At 39.9% G+C, this 23,000-nt stretch overlaps 1 protein-coding gene across 1 annotated transcript; it reads right to left on the reverse strand.

Annotated features, from left to right (window-relative positions):
• Positions 1 to 6,092: 6,092 nt before the first annotated feature.
• On the reverse strand, positions 6,093 to 6,670 carry LOC139002163 (large ribosomal subunit protein eL21-like). Its single transcript, XM_070403560.1, has one exon. The coding sequence runs from the start codon at positions 6,645 to 6,647 to the stop codon at positions 6,165 to 6,167; it is 483 nt and encodes a 160-aa protein (XP_070259661.1). The 5' UTR covers positions 6,648 to 6,670; the 3' UTR covers positions 6,093 to 6,164.
• Positions 6,671 to 23,000: the final 16,330 nt, after the last annotated feature.

Genomic DNA, 23,000 nt, shown 5'->3' on the forward strand with positions numbered 1-23,000 from the left:
GTAGTGGTTTGTCAAGGGCGGGGGGGGGGGGGGAAGGATACTTATGTAATACCCTTTGTAATACTTTAAGAGGAAAAAAAAAAAAATAAAAAAAAAAAATAAATAAATCTGCTTGGTTTGCTCTGATATCACTTTAGTCTCTCTGAGCATTTCATTATTCAGCCTCTTTCTCCATTTACAGCAGACTATACAGGGTTTAATGGAGTCCCTTGGCTTTTCCATTTGAAATATTCATGGGCCTTTAGCAGTTCCTTTTATGCTCACCTTCTCCTCCATTAGGGGAGAGACCTGAAGGAGCTGAAGGAGAGGAAGCTGTGCAGGAAGAGATGTGTTGGTGTGTGACAGGTGCTCACTCCCAGCTCCAGGAGGGGAAAGAAAGTGCTCATTCCCCCAGGGAGCCAGGCAGTCTTCCCCAGATCTAAAAGGGAGGGAGAGTAGAAATGTCACATTCTGGGGTAAGGGGTTTGGCCATGCCCCTTCTCTCCCTGTGTCTGCCCTCTCCCCTAGATAAGAGTCTACCAAGGCTCAAAAGAATAATGAGACATTGCCCTCCGTGGAAGGCTTGGTGGAGGATCAGCAAATAAAATAAAGCATGACATGACCTCTCTTATCAAAGAGCATCTTCTGCTGCCATTGGGCCCCTTCTCCACTTCAGACCCACTCACCCAGCTTCTTTCTCTACTGTTATCCATTGGCCCTTCTCAATCAAAAGAGTAACATGCAATCACATAGTAGTATAGCAGGGGCCCTCCTTGATTTTCATCCTGGTTTACTAGAGTAAACTAGGAAAACACACACACACACACACACACACACACACACACACATCTGGGGAAGGCTGGCTGGCTCCCTGGGGGAATGAGCACTTTCTTTCCCCTCCTGGAGCTGGGAGTGAGCACCTGTATATACATATACATATTGTGTGTGTATTGTGTGCCTTCATTTAACAACTACTGTCTATCTACCCACTATGAAACCCTTTCCAGAGCCAAGTTTAGCTCTTTTAACAGCTATTCTTCACAGAGTACCTATTGTGTGCCAGGCACCATAACAATCTTGTCCAGTAATTACACTCCTCTTTTAACGAGGAGATTGAGGCTCAGGGAAATTAGATAACTTCAAGCCTCTCTTAGAAGAGCTGAGATTTGAACCCCTCTCTAATTCCAAAGTCCAAGCCTTCTTCCTTTTTCTGCCTCTCTTGCTAATGGCAGTTTGAGACTTCAGACACTTAATATAATTTTAAAAAATAAACAACAAAAATGTTTTTCAGGCAAAATATAAATACTCTCATTTTAAGCTTGGGGGATCTATGCATAATCCCAATTAAATGAATAGGTCAAAATAAATTGAGCATAAATTAAATAAAAACCATAATAATTGCTCATTGTAAGCTTTTATAAATATTATGTAATCAGACTATAAATCATGTTAAATGGAGAAATGCCTATGGGAAGGAACTATGGAACTGCATTTATGTGTGCAAAGGAAAAGCTAGATAAAAGAGATACAATAAACAGGCAAGATAGGAAAACAGTGTCTAGGACAGTGATGGCGAACCTATGACAAGCGTGTCAGAGGTGACATGCGAACTCTTTCATTTTTTTGATTGATTTTTCTTTGTTAAATGGCATTTAAATATGTAAAATAAATATCAAAAATATAAATCTTTGTTTTATATGTGACATGGCACCAGAGTTAAGTTAGAGTTTTTCAAAATGCTGACACGCCAAGCTCAAAAGGTTCACCATCACTGGTCTAGAAAATAGATTAGTAATAAATAGATTATTTATTAATTCTGTTTCTTTAATTTCTAAAAATTGTCCTCCTTTCCCTTAGAAATTCTTCCACTTAACATAATCTATAGTCAGATTATATGATATAAATATAACATCTCTTTCTATTCACTGAACATATATTTATATTAAGCAATGATAACTAATTTAGTAAGTATTAATTATGTTCTAGGCCCTGATCTAAGTATTTTATATATTTGCCACACTTAATCTTCACAATATTAAGAAGTAGACATTATTTTTATTCCCATTTATAGGTGAGCACACAAAGGCACAGAGCAGTTAAGTAACTTGCTCAAGGTCACTCAGCACATGGCACAAACAGAAATGAAACTCAGAAAGTCCATTTCCATACTACAAAAGACACATCCCCTAACATTTTCCCCATATACTCAGATGTATCTTGTGTAGAAATCTGTTTTCAGATCCTAATCTTTGATCCACGATCCTATGATACTTCTCACTCTCAGGCACCTGACTAAGCTACAAGATGAAGGTTTATGCTGTACTCTCCTAAGGATCTCTCAGTCTGGTAGGAAATAAAGCCTGGGATCAGGCCTACCACCTATGACCTCTGACCCAAGCCCCCTAAATATACAGTGCCCTGTTGATATCTCAGTGAAGTCAGAAATAAAGTAAATTCACTCCCCAATAAGAAACCAAAGTTGAATCGCTACAGAATTAATTGTGTAAGAGATGTCAAATAAGTATAAAAGAGCATTAAAGTATTTTACACCGTTCTCCTATAACACACCTCCTCAGGTAGAAAAGCAAAACCTGGCATTAGGTCTAAAATGAGCTCTTATTTTATCTGAGAAACTATTTGGCTCACTTGCCTTGATATGCTGACTAGGCACATCTGCCTGGCCATATGAAAATAGAGCTTTCACCCTTGGTTCTGTAAGGAGGGGAAGGACTCCAGCTTTACCTACAGATAAGAAAAGCAAGATGAGAAATGACACAGCAGGTTAAATGGGGCTGGTGCAGGGCCCAAAGCAGTGTTCCTGTTTCTCATGGCTATGTATTTTTTTTCCCCTTTACAAAAGTTAACTTTTCTTACAGAGGCCTTAAATCACAAAATGATATTACACAATCATTCCACCAGGGATAAACGTATGATAGTCATCCTTGCGACCTCCATTACTAGATCACCAAGCAATTTCTCCCCAAAGGTCAAATGAATATAATCCTTCAGTTTCCCATCTCGAAGGCCTGAGATGGAGCTGAACAGAAGCATTAGGCATCAGCGGCATATGCCCCACTGCGTCAGAATCTGATAAAATAAATCAGAATTGGGGTGCCAGCTTCTTTCATAAAATACCTCCATCTCACAAAATCAGCACATTTACACTTTAATACACTCTCACTGCCAAACTGATAATGAATTCATCTTCTGTTGCTCATGTAAGTTAAAATACATATCTGAAAATTATACCTGAAGTGTGTCCCTACTCATCATTTGCAACTGTTTTATCATCCTCTGGGATATCTGCAGTATTAAAATGTGGCTAACAATACATACTGCATCAATTACCCTGACAAGTACAGGGAATAAAACATGCTAAAATGTTAAAGAAATAGATGCATGGGTGTGGTCAGTCTATTGCAAAAATGGCTGCAGTTTTTGACCTCTTCTTGTGTCCATGTCCTTTGTAATATGACTTTGGAGCTCCTCCCCTTAAGAGGTGGAATCTATTTCCCAATCTGGACTGAACTTTTACTTGCTTTGGCCAATAGAGTGTGGCAGAGGAGATGGTGTGTTTCGTGGGCTTTTGCTTTCTCTATTGCTCTACTTCCTTTGCCATGAATAAGCCTGAACTAGCCTGCTAGAGGGATGTAAGAGAAACATGGGAAGAACCAAGGCTGTCCTAAACCAAGCAACAGACTGCCAACAGCCAGCCAGCCCCCAGCATGTGAGGGCACCCAGCCAACTTCAGCAAAGCCAATACCTAGAGGACACTAGATGACTGATTAAAGCCAATTGAGACCAGAAGCACCCAAAGACTTCTGAGCAACAATAAAGTGTTACAAGTCATTAAGTTTTGGGAGGATTTGTTATGAAGCGAGAGCTTACTGATATATTAAACTTTACCTCTATTCTCTGGACCAGAGGACCCAGGGGTGGAGCCCTAATTTCCATAACTTTATAATGTCCCAACCCCACAACTGGGCTGGGACATTATAAAATGCACATATCTGGGACTTTTTTCAGGCTTAAATCAAAAATTATGGGTAAAGGGACCTGGAATTTGCATGTTTCACAAGCTCCTGAGGCAGTTCTTAATTATCGATAAGAGCCAATGATCTAAGCCAAAGCACACACCACACTGCATAAACTCATCTCTAGCTAGCTAGGGTCATAGAACATAGACCTTCAAATGAAAAAAATACTGTATCTTTTCATTAAATTAGGAAGGAAAAACTTTGCAGATGAAACTGCAATATTTGACAAACACATACCTTTAACATAAAAATTTATGAATCGGATTTTGGCAAGGTTGGATGGCAAGGTTCCAAGGCCCTGGTTCTAAATCTAAAGCTTGACTGCAAATTGGAATCAACTGGGGAGCTTTAGGAACTATTGAACTTGAGTCCAATCCCCAGGAAATCTAGTTTAATTGATATATGGTATGGCTTTGACATTGGGATTTTTAAAACACCCCTAGCTGGTTCTAATGTGCAGTCAAGTTTGAGAACCACAGCTCTAAATTTGCTGTGCAGCACCATTTCCAGTAAAATGAAAGGAAAAATAAAAATTAATCAAACAACAGGTGTCTGTGGTATGGTCATTGACATTCCCTGTGATGGTCCAAATTACCTACTCCTCAGGAAGCCTTGTGGCTCAGTTGACATAATTTATCAGCAGCCTGTCTATATACTAATACTAGAGGCCCAGTGCACGAAATCTGTGCAAGGGTAGGGTCCCTAGGCCTGGCCAGTGATCAGGGCCGATCAGAATCCCCACCTTCCCATCTCCCAGCCTCCCCCTTCCCTTGCTCCTGCAGCACTCCTCTGCCACCCCTGGTTGCCCACCATGTTCCATGCTTCCCCCTGGTGGTCAGCACACATCATAGTGAGTGATCAAACTCCCGGTCTCCTGGTCCAACTCCCGAGGGGACAATTTGCATATTATCCTTTTATTATATAGGATTGATTTAGAATGGAAGGAATCATGGGACCGAAATCTGGCCCTACCCTTCTTAAATTGCTAGCATCAAATTCATCCACAAGTTTGGATGATTTGGCACTGAATATATATAAATATAAATAATGAATATTAAAAATAAGTACTTATTTAGGGGAATTTTTTTTCAAAGTACAGGTGCTTAATATGAAACTTACTGTCAATATCTGTGACTGGAGCATACATTGGATGACAAATCTTAGTTTGATTAAACAAAGAGTGATCCTGCCGTGGCCTTGAGTGATCTTAATCTAGGTTGACAATGGTCCAACTTTACAAACATCACCATGAATAGATAGCTCGATTAAATTGTCAGCACTATCACTAATGCAGTGTGTTGGTGTGATGCACTCCATCCCTCTCCTTATTACTTGAGATTAATTTCTCAACATAAACAAGGATAAGAGGAGAAAGAACATGACACAAAAGTTGATGGTTAAAACTTTTGCCAATTCATTAGCTGTTACTTATGCTTTTAAAACTATGATTTTAATTACTCAACCAAGCACAGTCTGAAACAGCTCTTCTGCTGAGTCCTGGTTGTGTAATAGGAATTTAAAGATGTCAATGCTCATAATTATCTTATCTGAGATCATTATGATAATATAATAACCAACAAATACAAAATTGCTGAGTACGTACTGTGCCCTAGGCCTATGCCAAGGTCTTTGTAAACATTAGCTTATTTAATTCTTATAATGGCTTTGGATGATAAGAGCTATTATTATTAACTATAGTTTATTCATGAAGAAACTAAAGCACAAAAAGTCAAATATCTCCATATGGTCCTCAACAAATAAGCAAATAAATGCAGTGAAGTCAGGATTGGATCTTTGGCTGATGGACTCATTAACCACTAGACCATATTGCTGTATGTAGCAATGTAATGACATTTACCAGAAATCAGTAAATGTAGAAACTTAGAGATATTTCCAAATCCTCTATTTTATTTTATGGATAAGAAAACAAAATGCCAGACAGATAGTGATTTGTTCCAAGTCATTGTGCAAGCTTCTGGCAGTGACAAAATTAGAATTTATTATTCCTCAGAAAATGTACTTAAAGCTTCACATATTTAAAAATGTATTAAATCTTTTTTTTTTATTTTAGAAGGGATGCTACACTTCTACTCAATTAAGAGAAACATTTTTATCAGCACAGAAGTCTTTTTTATTTTTCCCCACTTATCATGCCATGAATTCATAGGGAATGGGTTCCAGCAGCTCAGGCTCCTTTCCATTGGTTCTCACAAAGTGTGCTTCTCTGGGTGGAGCAGGCTGACGCTTCAGTTGAACCCAGGTACCTTTCTCTTTGGCTTCCTTCTTTTTCTGATCATTTTCCTTCACACGTTTCAGGAAGCTATCTCGGCTCTTAGAGTGCTTAATATGCTCAATGCGCACATTAATTCTCTTGGCAAGAATCTTGCTCTTAACTTGCTTGTTCACAATAATGCCCACTGCATGCTGGGTGACATTGTAGACTCTTCCAGTTTTGCCATGGTAACATTTGTGGGGCATTCCTTTTTGAACAGTACCCATTCCCTTGATGTCCACAATATCACCTTTCTTGTAGATTCGCATGTATGTGGCCAAAGGAACAACTCCATGTTTTCTAAAAGGCCCAGAGAACATATAGCGGGTGCCTCTCCTCTTTCCCTTTGTGTTAGTCATTTTGGCGAATTACTGGAAGATGGTGGTTCTGACCGAAAGGCTAAAAATGTATTAAATCTTGAATATTTATTCATAAAAACCCAAGTGCAAGGAACATTTTCATGTTCCAACACATGCAAAATGGTTAGCTCAGTGCCTGGTACACAGTGGGTATTCAAAAAATATTAATACCTTCCTTGGAATTTTCACTAAGATGCTTTCTCTATTAATTATTCAGAAGAATAAAAAAAAATCCTTGATCTCTACCCAGTACACTCTCTTAAAACACCCTCTCTTCTTGGCTTCTCCTGATTTCCATCTCTGAAAAGATCATTTTCAGTCTTCTTCAAGGCTTCTTTTCCTTCATCTGTTCCTTAATGCTAATGTTTCTAGATTTTGTCCTCAATTCTCATCTCTTCCCAGCCTGCACATCCTCCCTAGGCAATCTCCTCCTCTTGCTTCACCTACTTCCTGTGTGCCAATGAGTTCAAAAAATGTATCTTGAGGTTAGCAATCTCTCCTGAGCTACAGTCTTATTGCATAAACTGCCTGCTATATACCTAGATGTCATCCTTCCTGAGGTTTAGGGTCAATATGATTCAATGTCTAGCATTTGAGGGGATGGTGCTGGTGACAGGTGTTTTATGGGATGACTAAAGTTTCAACCTAATTTTTTGAAATGAATTACTTGCCCTCCGACATTTATCAGAAAAAGCAGAGTATTTCAATCTACAGACATGTCCAGTGGGTTAGCCTGCTCTGCTTGCAGGTCAAGTCCAGAACTCATCATTTGAAAAATTTATTTTAAAGCCTCTGTCTATTTTAGAATATAAAAGTCTTTTTCTTTTTCCTTTATTTTTTTAAGTGTAACTATATATTTTATATATAGAGAGAGACATGTATTTATACATATATGCATACACATATACATACATAAACTAGTATATATATACAAATTTCCCCATCATTTCTCATAGCATGATGGAGAGGCAGTTGAATGGGGTAGAGGCGGAGGCCACAACATTCACACAGTTTTTCATAGCAAGAAAATTTTCATCCGACTGCCTACACACTCTCCAAGAGTGAAATGTTTATCAAAGTGTTCACAGATTGCGCCACGCTGCCACAGAACCATCTGAATGTGCCCGGAACCATCTCAATTACCAGGTATTCATATGCCTCCCACAGATTTTTCTACAGGGGCACGGAACTGAGTGAGGTGTCTTGTTTCTATTCGCCTGTCTATCACAGACACAGGGCCATCTGACAGCCAAGTCAGGGGAGCAGTGATCCAGAGGAAGAGAAAAGCAGGCAGGAAGATGCACTTTCCTGGTGAAGACAGGAGAAAGCTCCTGTGTGTGGCTGCAGGGCCTTAATCCACTGAGGCAGAAAGGCCCACTCCCAGGTGGTGCTTGGCACACATACTTACTTTTATGTTTTATGAGACTATTATTTCTGAGTCCAGGTTTCATTTGCACTCCATGGCAGTGCATATTCCTAATTTCAATTTCCCTTAGGCACAAAATATAATACCTCTGTTATACCATATACTCTGGCTATGGTAAAACATATAAAGGAGGGAGATAATTTGTATTTCTAATTCTCATCTCAATTTATCAACCAACTTTTTACCTATAATATAGTTGTTTTAATATTAGTGATATTTCAAATTCCTCCTGAACATGGATCATTGCCTATACATTGAGTGCTTAATTAGTGCTATTTATAATAATAAAAGCATAAGAATTAGACCAGACAGCCAAACGACTTTCCGGACATCCTTCTGGACAAAGCCAGGGCTGGGAGGGCTGAACCTCTTGCATGAATTTTGTGCATCAGGCCTCTAGTTATTTTACAGAATTCAGAAAACTACATGTATACATTCTATAATTAAAGCTCTCCATAAATTAGCATTTGTTATATTATGTGGTTAAAAGTACTTAACTATATACAGCTTTTCAACTTTTATATATAAAATTTTGTTAATTTCAAAAGCTTGAAATCATAGCATAGTAGAAAGGGTGAGTCACACAATGCTTGGATTTTTAAACTTCTTTCATATTTGTGTGACCGTGGCCAAGTTGCTTTCTTTTAGCTTTAGTTTTCTTATCTGTGAATTGGTAATAACAATGTTTACATCTCAGCTGTTTCTAGGATCAAATGAAACTCCTTGTAGAGGTTAGCTCCAAGCCCCTCTGCTGGGGGAAAGCCCCAAAAGTCTAAATTCAGGATCCATTCCCAAGACTGACACATAGCTTTATTCAAATTCATCAGAGCTTTAATAGGAGAAAATTACATACAAGAGCAAAGCAGCTTCTCCCAGTGGTGGCCAGCCTGGAAAAATCCACACCCCTCCCCAGACAGGATCCCTTTCTATAAGGGGATCATAATAAAACCATATAGTGGGTAGTCCCATAGGCCACCAGAAAAAACAATGCATTCCTAAATTAACAGGTAATGTCAGGGAGCTACCACACTTATTAACCTCCTTCCTGGGGGCATGACCTTTATCTTTGGGCAGCGTTACTGGTTGTCTGGGTAGTCAGTCAAGTCTGAGGCTACGGAGAGTTAAACAGAGAATCCAATGTTTCCCAGACATCTTTGCTGCTGGAGCCATATTACATCTAAAGTGAGTTCCCCTAACTCTCAGCCTGTGGGCCACATGCAGCCCACAATGAATATTTTTGCGGCCCAGCCAATATAACAGTATGAAAGAAAAATTTTAATAAAAATTTTGTAACTTAATTTTTATAATATCCTGTTATACATAATTATTAATAACTACAATATTCACTAATGACTGATTACTATAATCGTGTTGCATTCATTTCCCTTATGTGCCTTGCATGCAGGCACACCATTTCTCCCCACTAATACTGGCAGTGAATATTTTAGCAGCTGATTGCCACGTCATTAGTCTTACACTGACTTGTTTGGTGTGTGCAACAGGAAAGATTTCCCTTTCAGAGAACAAGAAAAATAGATTTATTTGTGTTATGCTTATTAATTTGTGCAGTTATTCAGTGTCTGGTAAGTTAATGTTCAAGAAAAAATATTAATTTTTATTAAAATGTTCTATTATTCTGTTAATGATTACTCATTTATTTCAGCCCTTTGTATTCAGCATGTCTCTATCGAAATAAACCTATGTTTCTATGAAAACTGAAGCTTTTGTTTTTTTGTGGCCCACATAAACTTAAACCTTGTTTATTTGGCCCATGTGTTATGCCCAGATCTCAAGATCCCCAAAGACCACACTAGGAGCCAGCCAGTTCGATGCAAAAGCAGAAGGTCCTTTTATTGAGCTAGCCAGCCCGACTCCATTCCAGGCCCGCACAGCGACCGGAAGCAGAGTGAAACCGCCTAGGAAAAACAGGGTTTTAATAGGGGGTGGAGTGAGGGGACTGTGGGCCCTGCCGATTGGCCAGGCGCAAGCCAGGTCTTGTTACATAGGATGTGGTCATCTCTATGGCGCACACATCCCTGGATTGTCATTGGTTAGTTTAAAGAAATCCTAGGCGTGGCCAGCAGAGGCCTGGGCTTCCGGGAAGAAGGTGCTTTCCTGAGCACATGTTTTCCCCAAAATGGAGGACACGGTAAGATGGAAGGCGTGGTCCTCGCCCTTTCACCATGTTAGTCTTTGAGTTTGACATGCTTGCCCTACACCCTCACCTCCTCTAGACATAGGAGAAAGGGTGAAGTGAATGCTCACCCATTTTGTTTAGCGTGGTTGGACCGGAGGTTAGAGGCAGGGACTGAGAACTGAGGAAGAGAGAAGGCTCTTGTGTGAGTGGGGCAGGAGGTCTACTAATAACAGTAATAGAGATTTGCTCTATTTGCCCTTGATTTTTCAGGTCCTAGCACTGCCCGGAATCTCTTTGCTGCTACTTTCAGAAGCTCACAGGTCAGACCCCTCTGGCATTGCAGTTCCCCACTCCTCTCTGATCCCAACAGGTTACTTATCTTCATTGCAGACCCACCTCCTCACTCTTCTCCCCTCCTCCCTCTCCCACAGCAGGAGGGAAAGATGATAGAGATAAAACCAATTTGTAAGAAACTTGCTGAACAATGGGATTGTTTAGTTGCAAAGGAATTTGGTTAATGTGGACACTTTAAAAGCAAACTGGCTCTTAGCAAGAAAGAGGGAACAACAGGTTTTGGTCTGAGTTGGAAATTAATAACTGAAAAGCTGTCCTGCAGGGAAGGAGGGGCATCCAGACCCAGCTGTGAGCTTCAATCTCTCTGGGTTTTGTTCTTGTTGAATAAAATGTGTGTGTGTTTGTCGGGTGGGGGGGGGGCAGCTGGGGGGGGGGACTGGAGGGGAAGGACGGGGAGGGTGGCGGGGGAGGGGGCGGGGGGGATTTACCTGGTAGTTAAGGCAAAAGAAGCATAAACAGCTCAGTTGTGGCTCAACCCATCTTTCCTCCTTGCCCACAGGGCACAAAACCAGTAGATTTCTCAAGGACTTAGGACCAGACAAGGAAAATCAGCCAAGGAAAGACTTGGGAAAGTAATTGGGTATAGGGCCTGATCTTCAAAGGTGATTGTCCCTGGTGTAAAATGTCCCCACAGCACGAGGCTTTTTATTCTGGATGAGGTGGGCTATAGAGAGGATAAGAGATGACTTATCCACCCTGACAGGTTGGAGCTGATGACTGGCTGTCTTGAAGTAAACCAGGAAAGATGAAAGGATCGGGGAGGGGAGGTCATCCTAATTCACTGCTGGGGCTTAGGAGGATGGTGGAAGGGCTAGGATCTCAGTGAATTCGTTTTCTTTCCATAGTCGCTTGTACTTTCAGTGAGCCCTGAGACGAAGGAACAGACAGATCAGAAAAGTGATTTCTCATCCCACTCAGTTCAGCATTAACGGCATAAAATCCCATTAGTGCACTCTAGGGGTTCATTTCAAAACAGACAATGGCCTCTGAATCAGTCTGCCATGCATAATCATCTGGCAATAGGGAAATTGCTCAATCAAAAATTTAGCAAAGGACCAGGAAAAGCAGCTATGTGAGGTCATGCCCATTCATCTTCTTTTGTGTGTGGGAGAGGACTCACTTCAAGGCTTGCAAGACTGATTTTTACTGAATTCTTATGATTAGGCCAGGGAAGATATCCTATACTCTTTTGGAATAGAAAGAAGAATGAGTCTCTTTGTTATAACTATTTTATAAATAGGTGAAAACAATGTTACACTCCTGTGTTCTCTACCGCTGTTGTTATAGGAAGCCCTCCCCCTTTCCCTTTCACAATGATTAAGTCCAGGAGGATTGTCAGTCATCCTTATCTTCAGCCTATAGTCCTCAACTTGAGACCTGCTTTTCCAATAGTTTGTCAGATTTTATCCCTCGGATTTCCTTCACATGCATGTCTACTGTCAACATATGATCATCATGCTTCTCATTCTTTATTTTTGGACACATTTATGGGCACATTTATAGTCTTTTCAGTTCTCAACATTGATTCACATACATTACCTTGATTCCTACAACTGGGGAGTAACAAATTCTATCAGGATTCGCTCAAATCCTTCTTTTCATTTTTTTTTCTTCTCACTGTGGTCACCCAGCTTAAAATCTTATTATGCCAAGTGAAGGTTATTGCCATCTTTATGCTGGGCTGTGAGTCTTACATTATTGCACTCTTCAATTTCTCCTGCTGCTAGAGTAATCTTATAATAGCAATCCTTTGTTCAGCTCTCTTTTGCTTAAATTGCTTAAATTGTGGGCTTAAATAAATGGATTAAATTATTTACCGTATAAAAATAAAAGCCCTTCCACCCAGCATTTAAAGCCCTCAATGAAAAAGTTACCTTTTTTTAAACCTTTATTTTGTGCATTATTTTCCACCTCCTTATATAAAAGGTCTTTCAAGAATTCACTTTGTCAGATCTTCCTGAGTAGCCCTATGGCCCACCCATTTGTTCACAGATGACTAGTCTAGGGGTAGACAACTGACCAGTTAGACCAATCACATCCTCTGTCCAAGGAATTTAGATTTGGGACTCAATAGCTCAGTTGGTTGTTTAATATGCCAGAGTATGTGGCTATCATTTCACCATGGCTGTTTGGAACCTACAATGCTGAGAGCTGGGTAAAAGAAGCACTCTAAAGAGAGAAACCGATAAATAGAACCAAAATCCAGAAAATAGCAAAAACTAGAGGCTCATAAAGACAGCGAAAGATGGATAGTAAATGCCTTAATTATTGAAGGCATACCTGCCCTTAGTTTTACACAAATATGAGGCTTAGCTGGTCAGCCTGCCCTTGGGTTCCATGAAGTACTCAAATTCTCAGAATAAATCCCCATTCATTTACATTTGAGTAAATTTCTGTTTCTTGCAACTAAATAGTCTGACTAATAAATATCCCTTAGGGACAGCCTGATCAGCCTTCTTGCAAGGCCAAAGTACATCTTGCCATTTTTCATACTATCTGCCAGAAAGGCCCTCAACTTTCATTTTCTTGCATTCTTCAGCATTCACTCCAATGCCATTTCTTTTATCCCCACTTTAATAATTTCCCTCCTCTGAAAGACAAAGCAGCTTTCGGCAATTTTGCCATCTGAAAGTGCCAAGAGAATTTCAGGAATTGACTTCTGACCTATTGAATCTCTACATAAATTGTTCAGGAGAGAAAACCAGGACAACCTTCTGTTTTGTTTCAGAAGAAGAAGAAAAAACAAAACCTTCTTTCACTCATATTTAGGGACAAACCAATTTAGTAAATTAAGAGATGTTTGAGGGCATTGAACTAAATCTCCTGTCCCCATTTGGCCAATGCCTTGCCTCTAACCCTGCCTCTCTACTGAAACCTGATTTTTAAATTATTTTAGTGGTGCAATCCGATGACCTCATTGGTGCTAGGGCTCTGGAGTGGAGCACAGTCTCCCAGATACAGTGTCCCTGGGTCGATGGGAAAGGCCACACTGTTCCCTCTCCTCTTGTGTTATGTAGACTGTAGCCCACACTGACCACTTTGACTATCAAGTCACACTAAACTTGCTGCCTATGGTCACCTCATAGTCTCTTTTGTTATCATTATTGTTCCAGGTATTTATGCTTATTGAATATATGGTGCTTTGGATATTTTCCCCAAATGATTTAGTCAGTATTGATTCAAGCTGAAACTCATTTTCCTTCTGTTTTTATGAATCTTGTTTTGTGCTACAGAATTCTTTCTTTCTTTCTTTCTTTCTTTCTTTCTTTCTTTCTTTCTTTCTTTCTTTCTTTCTTTCTTTCTCAGATTGTGTGTTAGAGAAGTCTGCTGAGCTATGTACTTCAAGTGTGTGGCCCTGATTTGTCCTGCCAGTGTTGTAGTATAACAAGAACCAGTTTTGAAGCTGATGGTTATAGAAATCTCTCCTTCATCAGAGGCCTCAATTGAAGAAGTCTCATTTGATTACAAACAAATGTAATCAAATTATTATGATTCTAAGATTCACTATATTTACAACTTACTTTTAAATCACTTATACATTTGTTAATCCAAGTTTTATTGTTATCTTTCTCTCTCAAACAAGTCTTTAATCTATACTAATAAAAGCCTATATGGCCCTCGAGCTCTCACGTCATCACAAGATGGCCACCCCCACATCGTCACAAGATGGCCACCACAAGATGTTCACCACAAGATGGCCGGCAGAGGAGGGCAGTTGGGGGCAATCTGGCTGGCAGGGGAGCAATTAGGCATTGAACAGGCTGGCAGGGGAGCAGTTAGGGAGCCATCAGGCTGGCAGGCAGAAACGGTTAGGGGCAATCAGGCAGCAGGCAGGCGAATGGTTAGGAGGCAGCAGCCCCAAATTGTGAGAGGGATCCCAGATTGGAGAGGGTGCAGGCTGGGCTGAGGGAAAACTCCTCCCCCCCCTGCACAAATTTTGTGCACTAGGCCTCTAGTTCTGTAATAATCATGTTAAAGATTTCTGATATGATTCCAACACTTGTTCTTGCTGATTGGTCTAGAGTTGAAATATCATTCCTGAATACTTCTCTCTGACTTCCTGAACTTGGAAACCTGCCTCTCTAGTCTTGTGGTACCTGCCAGACCTTCCTCTTTGTCCAAGCTCCCCTTTCTGCTTTCCCCTAATCACCCTGTTCTGAAACTTTCAATGTCTGTTATAACCAAACTATTTCTGAAAAATAGTCATGAAATGCATATGTTAGTGACATCTGAACAACTTTTTTTCTCTAGTGTTCTGGAAACCAGATTTCTTTTTGCTCTCTTTGCCATAGATGGACAGTCAACCCATGCTCAACCATTTATCCTTTTCTTCTGGGAATTTGAACTGAGAGATACAGGAGTAGGAGCATCATGTTTATAAGCCTATGGGAACAATTGAGCAGAGAGCAAATATTTGTGAATATAATCTAATCCACAAATTGAGAAATTGACTTTGGATAAGAGTATGGGAATGCCATCCATTGTAACAGGAAGGGAAGTAGTGTATATGGTACAGAAGCTGGTATATGGGTATATCTATCCTATATAATAAAAGGCTAATATGTAAATTCCCCTCAGGAGTTCGACCGGGAGACTGGGAGTTCGATAACTCGCTATGACGTGCGCAGTCCTCCAGGGGATGGTGTGGAACATGGCGGGCAACCAGTGGTGGCGGCGGGGCACTGAGGGAGCAAGGGAAGGAGGAGGCAGGGAGGCGGGGAGGCAGGGAACCTGATTGGCCCTAATCACCAGCCAGGCCTAGGGACCCTACCCATGCAGGAATTTCATGCACCGGGCCTCTAGTATGTGATAATGTAGTGGGAGTGTTGGATATTCTCTGCTGATTGTTTCTACTTTCTCAGGAAAGTATGAAACAAGCCTTTAGTTGAGAGTAAGAAAGGGTAAGTAGATATTGGAAGTTAGAGAGGAAAAACCTGAATAGTTGTGCAGGAGACTGGCAGAGTTAAATGAATCATTTGATTGCCTGCAAAAGTAAGTGCCCACCTGGGATCCAAGATCATAAATTTGAAGTTAGTATGGTTGTGCATTTTCCTCCAATATTATGTTCAATGGTATAGGTGCAGTTTGGAGTAAGCAAAGAGTTAGATTCCAGCATAGAATTTAGCTACTAAGCATGTATGAAAGCAAAAATGCAGAAAGTTAAGACAGTGATTTTAATGTCTGACTAAAGAACTTGGCTAGGTAAGAAGAGGAATGAGGATATCAAGGGGGCAGAAAACAGTAACAGCAAAAGTTTGGAGATGGTCTTTGAGTCAATATATTGTATAGATTGGGGTACTAGAAGGAATGAGCCAGAAATTTAGAAAATGATGATTAGAGCATCAGAAGCAAATAAATGCTCTTCAGTTATTGATAATGAAAGATAATGTGATTGTGAGTGATTGAGGTTGGGGAAGAACAAGATATCTAGAGAGAGAAGGAGCTTAAACAAACTGAGAGATGAAGGTATTGGAAGGATCATGTAAGTGAATATAGAAATTATGAAGAATAAAAGCAATAATATTATTTAAAAGAATCACAGTGAGCCAAAAATACAAATAATTGAGAAATGAGGAAGAATGGCTTAGGTGTTGGTAGTTATAAAAAGTTATGGGGGATAACCAGCATCAAAATGAAAAAGGAACCTACTGTATGAGTGAACATATTTGCCAATGATATATCTGATAAGCGGTCAATTTCCAAAATATGTAAAGTTCTTATACAACTCAAAAGGAAGACAAACAATCCAATCAAAAAATTGGCAGAGGACCTGAATAGACACTTCTCCAAAAGGACATACAAATGGCCAAGAGACAAAAATACTCAACATCATTAATCATCAGAGAGATTCAAATTAAAACGACAATGAGGTATCACCTCACACCTGTCAGAATGATTCCATCAACAAATCAACAAATGATAAGTGTTTGTGAGGATGTGGAGAAAAGGAACCTTAGTGCACTGCTGGTGGGAATGCAGACTGTTATAGCCACTATGGAAAACAGTGTGGAGTTTCCTCAAAAAACAAAAAAGGAGCTGCCATTTGACCCAATGATTCCACTTCTAGGAATATATTCTAATAAGGCTAAAACACCAATCAGAAAGAATATAAGCACCACTATGTTCATAACAAAATTATTTACAATACTTAACATCTGCAAACAGCCCAAGTGCCCATTAGTAGATGAATGGATAAAAAAGCTGTGGCACATTTACAGAATGGAATACTATACAGCTGAAAAAAGAAGAATCTCTTAACCCAGTGGTCGGCAAACTCATTAGTCAACAGAGCCAAATATCAACAGTACAACGATTGAAATTTCTTTTGAGAGTCAAATTTTTAAAACTTAAACTATGTAGGTAGGTACATTGTTATTAACTTAATTAGGGTACTCCTAAGCTGGCCTTTGCTAAAAGCGTCCTCAATCTGATTGAGGTACATTCACTGAGGTCGACCCCTTCCAGCTCTCCCATCCGCACTCATCTTGTATACTTGTTTTGTCTATCTTCTTTCTGAAAACCGACTTCTGTGCATGGGCCATGAAGTTTCAATCGCACTGTACGTGCACGCCTGCACGTGGTATTTTGTAGAAGAGCCACACTCGAGGGGCCAAAGAGCCGCATGTGGCTCGTGAGCCACAGTTTGCCGACCATTGTTTAACCTTTGAGACAGAATGGAGGAACCTGGAGAGTATTATGCTAAGTGAAATAAGCCAGTCAGAGAAAGATAAGTATCACATGATCCCACTTATATGTGTAATCTAATGAACAAAACAATCTAACAAAATAGATCCAAAGACATGGAAGCCTGCAACAGAATGAGGATTCTCAGAGGGAAGGGGGTAGGAGGAGAGATCAACCAAAGATATTATATGCATATATACATAACCCAGATAACAGGTGAAGTCCTGGGGAGGGGACAGGAGTGGGAAGGAAGGAGTCAATGTGGGAAAAAAGAGGGACATCTGTAATACTTTCAACAATAAGATAAATTTTTAAAAAGTAATGAGGAATATAACCTAATGTCATGAGATTCAAAGTTGGGGGAATTTCAGGGAGAAGGAAGGGAGAACGGTGTGAGAGTGGCAATGGGGAACAGCTGCGCAAACCCTAGGCTCAGTGGCACCAGCTTTGAGAAGAAAAACCATTCCCCACCTGAAAGTGCAACAGAGGAAGCAGAATCCTTAAGAGAGTAAGGTTTACATCAGAGGAAAAGGTGAGGGGGACATTCATAGGAGAGGTTGATCATAAGGCAACTCCTGCTAATAATAACCATGAATTTTAGAGGACTCAGTGTCAATTTGGAGGGTGTTTTTGGATGATATTAACACTTTAAATCAGTGAACTGACTGCCCTCAATAATAGGAGTGGGCGTCATCCAATCAGCTGAAGGCCTAAACAGAACAAAATGACTGGCTTTTCTGAACAATTGGAGATCATCCAGCTGATTGCCTGTAGACTTCATCAGTGTCATTGCCTTTAGACTTCATCAGTTCATAGGCCTGGGCCTATGCCGTAGATTTTGGACTTGCCAGCCTCCGTAATTGTATGAGCCATTCTCTCTCTCACTCATTACTTTTGAGAAATCTTGCTAATATAGGTGGGAATTGGGGGAAGAGGGGACTGAATATGTAGTTTACGGAGCCTTACATGGATTAGTGTGCAAGAGATGAGAGGTGACTTAGATGTCTGGGAGGTTCTTGTCACAAATATAAAGGGCCTGATGAGATTAATCCCAGAGGTGACAAAGCTCTGTGTTTGTGGAGTATGGAAGAACTTGTTTCCGAGGCTCGCTCTTCACCCATGAAGAAGACCTGAGGGGGTCATGAACACAGTCTCAATTCATATTTCTCTTGACTCCAGATGCTGGGATACAAGGCTTACCAAAAGATTTGATTGCAGACCCACTCTTCAGATCTTCCCTTGTTGGTGGAGAGATGATCTTTCTCTGAGTGCCCATGGCCAATCATGAACCATGTTGATGGACTGAAGGAATTCTGTGGAAACTGGGTAAGACCAAGAGCATAAGTCCTTTCTCCTTTTTTAAGGATTGGGATAAAGGACAAGGGAAGGCATGGTGCACTGCTCTAAGTGCTGGGAGGAGAACAAAGTAGGCAAGATACCTGCCTTCATGGAGCTTACATTTTAGTGGAGAGAGACAGGGAATGAGCAGGTAAAACATTATTTTCTTTTTAATTTCATATAGCTTTTTAAACAATGAAGTAAATGAAATGGGTTATTTGCTAATGAAAGTGTAGTCAAGAAAAGATTCTTTGAAGATATGACATTTGATTTAAGACTCTTGGGGGATACAAACAAATATGATACTGCTCTTTGAAGAGAGGTGTAACTATTAAGTAGGAGGTAAATGCAATGAAATCGAGAATTTTATGCACTATATATTTCTTTATAAATCATCCAGAAAAACTAAATGTATCAAGGGTACCAACTGCCTTTCTCCTCAAGAAGCAAGAGAAAAAGTGTGCATGGAATAATTGTGTCCTCCACGCCTCCTAGACTGGCTTGGGACAGGTGAGAGTAGACATCTCTGTGAGGACTTCTCCCAGGGAGAAGGGCAGCAAAGTTCAGGGGGCAGAGAAAGAGGATGAAAGGAGTAGAATGGGGACAGACAACTGGATTGGGGTAAGAGGGAGCCATGTTTAGAGACTGCTGAGAGTTTAGAATTTGGGATAAAGGAGACGATGACTAAACAGAATATTTGAGAAGAATGGTATAAAACTAGGATGACCATATATCTAGGCATGCCTGAGTTAGTCTTGGTTTCTGCCTGTTAACCTAGCATATTTTTAAGGAGAAATTTGTTTCTGTCAAAAGCATCCCAATTTATATAAAAACCCTCCGCTGGGCCCTATATGAAAACCCACAATGCAAATCTACATTTTTCAAGGTTTGTGGATTAAGATTTATGGTTCCTTTGATTACTACTCTATGTAGGACTGGATTACTTGGAGCCCTGATGCATATGTGGATATAAAAGCACTTACTGTGACATTTTAAAATTGGAATTTGTCAATCTTATATGATTTTTATTGAAATACTTTATGATCCTCCTATAATGAAGTAAAGGTGAAACAGGTCTAGAAATAAATAAATGCATTTTCATACTAAACTGAAAGTTGGGTATATAGGGAAAGCTATTAGTCTTGCTTTTTATCTTAGTCTGGGATATTATGTTAGAAAAGATTGGAGCTCACTCAAATTCGTTTAAGCAAAAGGGGAAATTGTATTGGATTTCATTACATTTCCCTACGTCCTTCCAAAGGCAGGATGTGCAGCCAGGCATCAGGGGCCAAAAAAGCTATTCTCTCTCCCTTCCTCTCTCTCTCTCTCTCTCTCTCTCTCTCTCCCTCTCTCCCTCCCTGTCTCCCTGTCTCCTTCCTTTTCCTTTCTTTTTGGAGATGCAATCTCTCACTCCACAGCAGTCTTCCATTCCCTGCAGACTGGCTTTTCTCCGTTCCACTTATGACTATGATCACTGTTCTAATAAGGTGTTCCCAATCTCTGAGTAACAGCATACTCCAGATCTAGCTTCTGGAGTTACTGCATCCAATATATCTGTTTCTATATTATAGATTACTGGAAGAGTTTGTCTGATCAGCCTAACTCAGCTTCTTTCATGGTATATGTGGGCCACATTCCTAAAAAATTGAGTGTAGGATTAGGGAGTAAATACAGCTTTTAGTATACCTATTCATATAAGAGCACTAATTTAGCATGTACTATATGCCTAGTGTTGTGCTAGTCTCTCTCTCTCTCTCTCTCTCTCTCTCTCTCTCTCTCTCTCTCTCTCTCGCTCTCTCTCTGAGTTATTCATATGATTTGTGTATGGTGTGCTTCTGTGTGTGTATTGGAAGTGAGGATTCTAGAGTGAGTGGGGTTTACCAAGATGAATAAGATGTATCTACAGTTTACTGGAAAGAGAAAAAATAGAAACACAGCTAACATGTATTGAATGATTTATCTGAGTCATTGGGCTTTGCTAAACACTTTTTATACATTATACCACTTACTGTCACAAAGCCATATGGACATTATATTAATACCCATTTTTATATGTCACTTGCCTAAACTCATGTTAAAGCACAAATCTGAACTCGGGTAAGCTTGTCTCCAAAATATAAGAATAGTCTGCTATATAAGACACCTGTGTGTTCAATGATCTGTTAAAGGCAGGAAGTACTATGGAAGCAAGGAGGAATACGGAAATATATAGGAAAAACGATAAAACTAACCAATGCTTACTGAGCTAATGAAGTGTCAGGCACTGTCTTAAGGCACTAAGATGTTATAACTCATTTAATCTTCATGACTATTCAATGAGGTAATTATTCTTACCTGTTTTAAGGATGAGGAAATCGAGACACAGAAATGAACATAGGAGTCTTCTATATACTGCTTGCTCAAGGTCATAAAACTAAAAAATGTAAAGCAGGACTTAGATCCATCCAGGCAGACTGGTTCCAGGAGAGGAGATTTTTTCCCTTAAAATGTTTTAAAAAATCTTTCATTTATAAATAATTTTAGACTTACAGAAAAGATGCAAAAGTAGGACAAAGTTCCCATATTCCTTTCACTTGGCTTACTCTAATGTTAACATCTTGCATAACTATAGTGCACTTATAAAAAATCAGTACATAACTGTTGGTACAATATTAACTGAACTACAGATTTTATTAGAATTTCATCAATTTTTACCCTAACGTCCTTTTTCTAGCCCGGGATTGAATCCAGGATTACATATTGCTCTTAGTTGTGTCTCCTTAGTCTCATCGAATCTATACCAGATCATTGCAGATTTTGGACTTCTTTCATGAGCTTGATGCATTGAGAAGAGTACTGCACAGTTGCTTTGTAAAACACCTCTCAATTTTGACCTGTCTGGTGTTTTCTCACAATCAGATGGAGTGTATGCATTTTGAGCATTAATATCACAGAAGTGATGTTGTGTCCTCAGTGTATCATTTCAGGGGATACCTAGTGTCAGTATCTTATCACTGGTGATGTTAATTTTGTGAACTGGTTAAGGTAGTGTCTGCTAGATATCTCTACCATAAAATTACTATTTTTTCTTTGTAATTGATAAATATCTTGGGTGATATACTTTGAGACTATGCAAATATCTTGTTTCCTCTCAACAAAAGACCTGCTGTTAACTACCACTCTATATGTTCCCTTATCAGAATAATCTTATTGGGAACCAAGGACATATTTGTAGAAAAGAAAGCATTTTATCTGAATCAGAAGCTAGATTTTAATAAGCAGAAATAAGGGGAAGAGTGTTCCTAGCTAAAGAAATAGAATCAGCAAAAGCTTGGAAGTCTGAATAAGCATGTTGCCTTCGGTGAGACTGATGTATAAGCTGTATGTGGGGAGAAAGTGAGAAATGGGGCTTTTAAAGATATAGGGCATAGATCATCCATGCCTTAAATTCTCTACTGAAGAATTTGGATTTATTTTTTAATCCTTACCCGAAGAGGATATTTATTTTTTCCATTGCTTTTTAGAGAGAGTGGAAGGGAGGGGGGTAAGGGACAGTGAGAGAGAGAGAGAGAGAGAGAGAGAGGAGAGAGAGATGTGAGAGAAACACATTGAATGGTTGCCTCCTGCAGGCATCCCAACCCAGGTGGGGATCAAACCTGCAACCCCAGAACCTGTCCTTCACCGAGAATCGTACCCTCAACCCTCAGATCTGCAGGCGAGCACTCTAACCACTGAACCATGTGGGCCAGGATCTTTTTCCATGTGCCTCATATACCTGTTTTCAACAAATTGTGATTGGGAGGAGGGTATGGCATCAACCTTCTTAGAGTCTATATTCTTACCTGTAAAGAGCATTAAATAGCCTTTAAAGTTCCTCTCACTCATGGAACTTTGTGATTCTGTGAGTTGGTATGTGGTTGTATATAGAAAACTTCAAAGGTCATAGCTTAGTGGTTTTCAAAAACCTATCCCATGCCCTGGCCAGTGTGGCTCTGTTGTTTGGGTGTCGTCCTGTGCACTGAAAGGTTGCTGGTTTGATTCCTGGTCAGTGCACATGTCCAGTTGCAGCTTGATCCCTGATAGGGGGCATTCAGGAGGCACCCAATCAATGTTCTACTCTTGAATCAATGTTTCTCTCTCCCTCTTCTTCTGCTCTCTCTAATAATAATAATAATAATAATTAATATCATTATAGTAAAAAAATAAAAATTAAGAAATCTTTAAAAACATCTATCCCATGAGGCCACTTTCTTCCTCTCATGAAATCATACCCACAATCTGAGCTGCTTCTACTAATGAGGATCCAAGAGCTTATTAACCAGACGCCCACACCCACATTGTCTCTGGTGAAAACAGAAGAGAGGGAATGGAGTTGGTTTACCAGAAAGACTGACAGACTCAGGTTTGACATGGCTGAGTTAAAGGGACAGCAGGG

This window comes from Myotis yumanensis, unplaced genomic scaffold (genome assembly GCF_028538775.1).
Source record: "Myotis yumanensis isolate MYYU_CA2020_CCGP unplaced genomic scaffold, mMyoYum1.0.hap1 SCAF_2, whole genome shotgun sequence".
NCBI classification, from domain to species: Eukaryota; Metazoa; Chordata; class Mammalia; order Chiroptera; family Vespertilionidae; genus Myotis; species Myotis yumanensis.